The 4,072-nt window shown below is 50.9% G+C and overlaps 1 protein-coding gene across 1 annotated transcript; it reads right to left on the bottom strand.

The window, feature by feature from the left end:
* Positions 1 to 973: 973 nt before the first annotated feature.
* Positions 974 to 3,341, bottom strand: GRIFIN (galectin-related inter-fiber protein). The gene is made up of 4 exons (XM_069030314.1): positions 3,330 to 3,341; positions 1,821 to 1,900; positions 1,566 to 1,728; positions 974 to 1,135 (listed from the first exon to the last, which is right to left on the bottom strand). Exons 1-4 carry the CDS (start codon positions 3,339 to 3,341, stop codon positions 974 to 976), a joined length of 417 nt encoding a protein of 138 aa, XP_068886415.1.
* Between the last annotated feature and the right edge of the window lie 731 nt (positions 3,342 to 4,072).

The following is a 4,072-nucleotide window of genomic DNA, read 5'->3' as shown; positions in this document are numbered from 1 at the left end:
GGGAGAAAAGAAAACAATAAAGCAGAGGAAAGCCAGAGGCTATCCATGCATATCCCCAGGCACTCTGTTCATTCCAAGCTTATCATCATTTCAAGACCTTGGTTTGCTCAGTCCCTGCTGTTGGAGTCCAGCTGCATTTCTGGTGCATGATGGAGGAACCATGTGCTTTTATGTGTCTCCCCAAGCTCTTGCCCTTCTCTGACACACTACACCACTCTGGGGGCCTGTCTGAGAAGCCTGGACTTGGCAGGACTAGAGCTGATCAAACATCTCTCAGCCAGTGAAAGGAATTCCTGGTAATATCTGATGATCCACATACAAGGGACCTTCACCTTCTATTAGCCCTCTAAGCAAAACTGCAGTATTTTCCCAATGCCAAAATCACACAAACCTCAGCCGTGTCCTCCTGCCCCGTGACCAGCCCCTGCTCCTGGCCAGGTGCCTGGATTGGCAGGGAATGAATGATGTGATTGATCTGCCAAGAGAGCGATGTCGCAGCAGGGATTTCCTTGGTTGATTTTATTTAGGCAAATCTGGTATCATTCTTACCCAGCTTCTGGAAAGAAATGTCCCTTTCCACCCCTAACATCCACATTCACCATGTGGCCAGCTGAGGACTGGTGCTCATTCACACCCTACTCTTGGGCAAACACAATTTCTAAGGTAGCATTCAGGTGTCCTGACTACTCAAGACAGGTTTTGATGTGCAGCAAAGAGGATCAGACCTACAAAGCCTGTTGTGCACCCTAAGGTGTAGGGGGAGATGGTCTTTGATGGGCTGGGCTACAGTGAGTGACGTGGCTGGGTGATCTCTTAGTGGCTTGTGATGGAATGACCATCCCTTCCACTTTGAGGACACATGGCTACCTCCCTGGTTGGTGGTGGCATGTGGAAATGGGGAGGAAATGATCCCTGGCTGGATCAGGAGCTTAAGGGGGAATGGTCTGTGAGAGAGTCCCAACTCTGGTTTCTACTACAGACCTCGTTTGGTGATTTCCACTGAACAAATGTTAATATCATTGAGAATCTGCAGCTTGGTGATGGATGAAAGATTCTTCTGCCGATGCTTGTACTGCAGGACTTTGTTTTCATTGATGAAAATGTGGAAATAGTCCTGGTCAGAGTAGATTTCAACCTGAAAGAGAGACTGTGTTAGGTCCATGTGGCCTTACTGGACCTTGCTTCCATCATGTTAGTGAACTTCTGGATCTGTCCACCCACTTCAAATCCTGCCAGAGCTGACACACAGGCTGCTCACCCCCACTCTGGGCAATAGGAGTGAATAACTGAGATTTTTTGTTTCATGATAACAAAATCTAGTGGTAATGCAAAACCCAAATTGAAAACAAATGCAGCATCCAGGGATTATTGCTGGAGCTCTGCATAGCTGTGCCAGAGCTGGTTATAAATCACCAGGTTATAACACAATTACTAACAGGAGACAAAGCCAGAGAAGGCATGTTGCTGGGTATGGTGCTGGCAGGAAAGGCAATGGGGAGCACCCCAATATTTGCTGGGTTATTCCAGTTACACCTGAGGAGACCTGTGGGGTGACACAGGGTTACCTGAAAGGGTTCCTTTGCTTTGAAGGGGAAAGTGTTGTTAACCTCTTCCTGCCCCCAGTGGCTGTTGAGGAAAGAGTTGCAGACGATTCTGGAGCTGGAGAAGCGAGGGTTAAAGTGGAGAGCGATTTGGTCTCCAGGATCAGAGAGCAAATTAATTTCAAACCTAAGACAGGGGGAGAAAAGTGATGGAGAGCTGTGGAGCGATGATGCTGGCCCTCGTGAGCCAGGAGAGCTGTGAGCAGAGCGTGTCCTTCCATGCTTGAGCTGGAACTGGTCTCACCCTTGACCACGATGCTCCATCCAGGACAGATTCCCTCTGGGTGCAGGGCCTCGAACTGCAGACAAGGAGCAGGACACAGAAAGGTGGCAGAGATGCAGTGCCCCACTCAGTCCTTACACTTCTTTCTCACCTTTTCATTGTCATCTTCTTTCTCTTCCCTTCCCACACAGGCACACTCTCTATCCCCCTCTGTTTCTCGATCCTGAATAATCTCAGGGACTCTAAACTGATAAGAAATCAAGTCTCTATGACACCGAGTTGATGAGGTGGGATTTGTTGTCCCCAAGGTCTTTTGTAAAGAGCTGAGCGGGATCAGAGAGCAAAAATTTAAGAAGAACTTGTATGCCTTCATTATTGTCAGGACACAAAGATATTCTGCTTCTCTCTGCACCTGAGCAATACAAAATCTGAAGCAGAAAACTTTGTGATGCTTTGAAGCAGAGGAACAGGTGTAAAGTGACATCCAGTCTGAGCTCATCCAGCATTACATGGCTGATTCTTCCCCCAAGTTCCTGCCTGATCCCCTGTTCCACGTGCTCTCCCCATCTCCAAGGTTAAACTTGCATAAAATGAGCTGGAAAATGTTCCTTTCTGAATAATTCATAGTTTTATTAAATAAATCATTTTAATAAGAAGTTCTTGCCATTTCACCTCACTTTTTTTTCTAGCACTCTAGTGATCTTGCATTTCTAAGCATCCCCTCTTGCAAACTTATTGCTCACATTGGAAGAATTTCCCCAGCCTTGGCATCTCCACTGCCAGTTGTGTGCCTGTTTTTCCCTTCCTATAGCTCAGGACTTCCATTCCCTTGTTTCTTTGTCTGTCATGAGTTCCTATTTCCAATGCTTTTTTGGGATATACATGCTTTTGGGCAGGAGCTGAGGCATTTGGGCAGGAGCTGGCGATGGCCAGCCTCACACTCTTGTGCCTGGCTACTTTAGGGGGGCAGCTTTGGGACCCCAGACATGGTCACTGAAAGGCTCTGACCAGTGTTCACCCCTGTGAGGCACAGGCAGCTGCTGGAGCTAAGCTGTAGTTTCAAAGGGCGAGTGGTGATGGCAGCACCCAGGTTCACGTTGCCTCGGCCCTTTGTTTGTCATCATTGCAGCAACCCCAGCAAGAGACACACCACACACAGGGAAAGAGCCGTCCCCTCTTTGCTGTTGGCTGTCCCAGCAGAGGGAGGGCAACACGCAGGTCTCAGCTAAAACCCCCCAAGTGAGAACTGCTGCCATTAGAGCAGCACTACCCCAGACCAGCCCTGGTATAACCGAGATGAAAATCCGTCCTATTGCCCGCTACTGAGCACCTGAAGCTCAGGTTTGCAGGCTGACAGAGAGGAGCAGCACTGTAAGTAGCACCCCTGTTTTTCAGGATTTCTACCTGTCCTGCCCTTCTCTGCCGCTTTCCCTTATCCACTACCAGACCCGTGCTGTCACCCCCGCACAGCCCAGGCAGTGCCACATGCTGTCCCCAGCGCTTACCCGCAATGCCATCGCTCGCCGGCCCCGCGCTGCAGCCCCTGCCGGGTGCACGGACAGAGGGGCTTTATAGACACTGCCGGCCAGGAGCCCACGTGTGCCGGGATTGGCATCACCAGCGGGCTGAGGACTCCTGTCAGAGCTGCCAGGCACGGCCGAGATGGGGAGCAGCAAATCCCGCTGAGCCCGGCAGGGTCAGCCCGTTCACCCGTGTGGGACTAATCCAGCCCCGCTGCTGCCCGCAGCGCTGGGCTCTGACGTGATGGAGCCGTGTGTGGCAGTGATCCAGGAGGGTCAGAGCTGTTTAAGGCACGAAGGAAGGATGGGGACTCCCAAAGCTGAGGGAGATACCGTGAGTCATATCCACCTCAAGGTCCAGAGAGAAGGGAGGTGCAGAGGAGAAATGGTGCCTCCGACAGGGGCTCAGCTTCACCCTGACCATCAGAGATTGCTTTCCCTCCCTGTTTTCTTTTTTCTCTCTTTGTGAGTCACAGCCTGGCCTGAAATGAGCTGATGCCAGCTCTGTCACAGCCGCTTTTCCCCCTTGTGGCGCCCCGGGGCCGGCCAGGCTCGGGATGCTGCTGCGCTGAGCTCAGCATGCCCCGGTTCCGCGTTTCCCTTCCCTGCTGGGGACAATACAGGGATTTGGGAGCAGGGTGAGTGAGGCTTTGTCCAGTATTTCCTGACATGGAAATGCACCAAGAAATGAGCAGCGTTGAAATGAATTTCAGTGATGAGGTGTTTTT

The sequence above is a fragment of the Aphelocoma coerulescens genome, chromosome 14 (genome assembly GCF_041296385.1).
Source record: "Aphelocoma coerulescens isolate FSJ_1873_10779 chromosome 14, UR_Acoe_1.0, whole genome shotgun sequence".
Classification (NCBI taxonomy): domain Eukaryota; kingdom Metazoa; phylum Chordata; class Aves; order Passeriformes; family Corvidae; genus Aphelocoma; species Aphelocoma coerulescens.
Note: the sequence above shows the minus strand (reverse complement) of the source record. Positions and strands in the feature narration are given on the sequence as shown.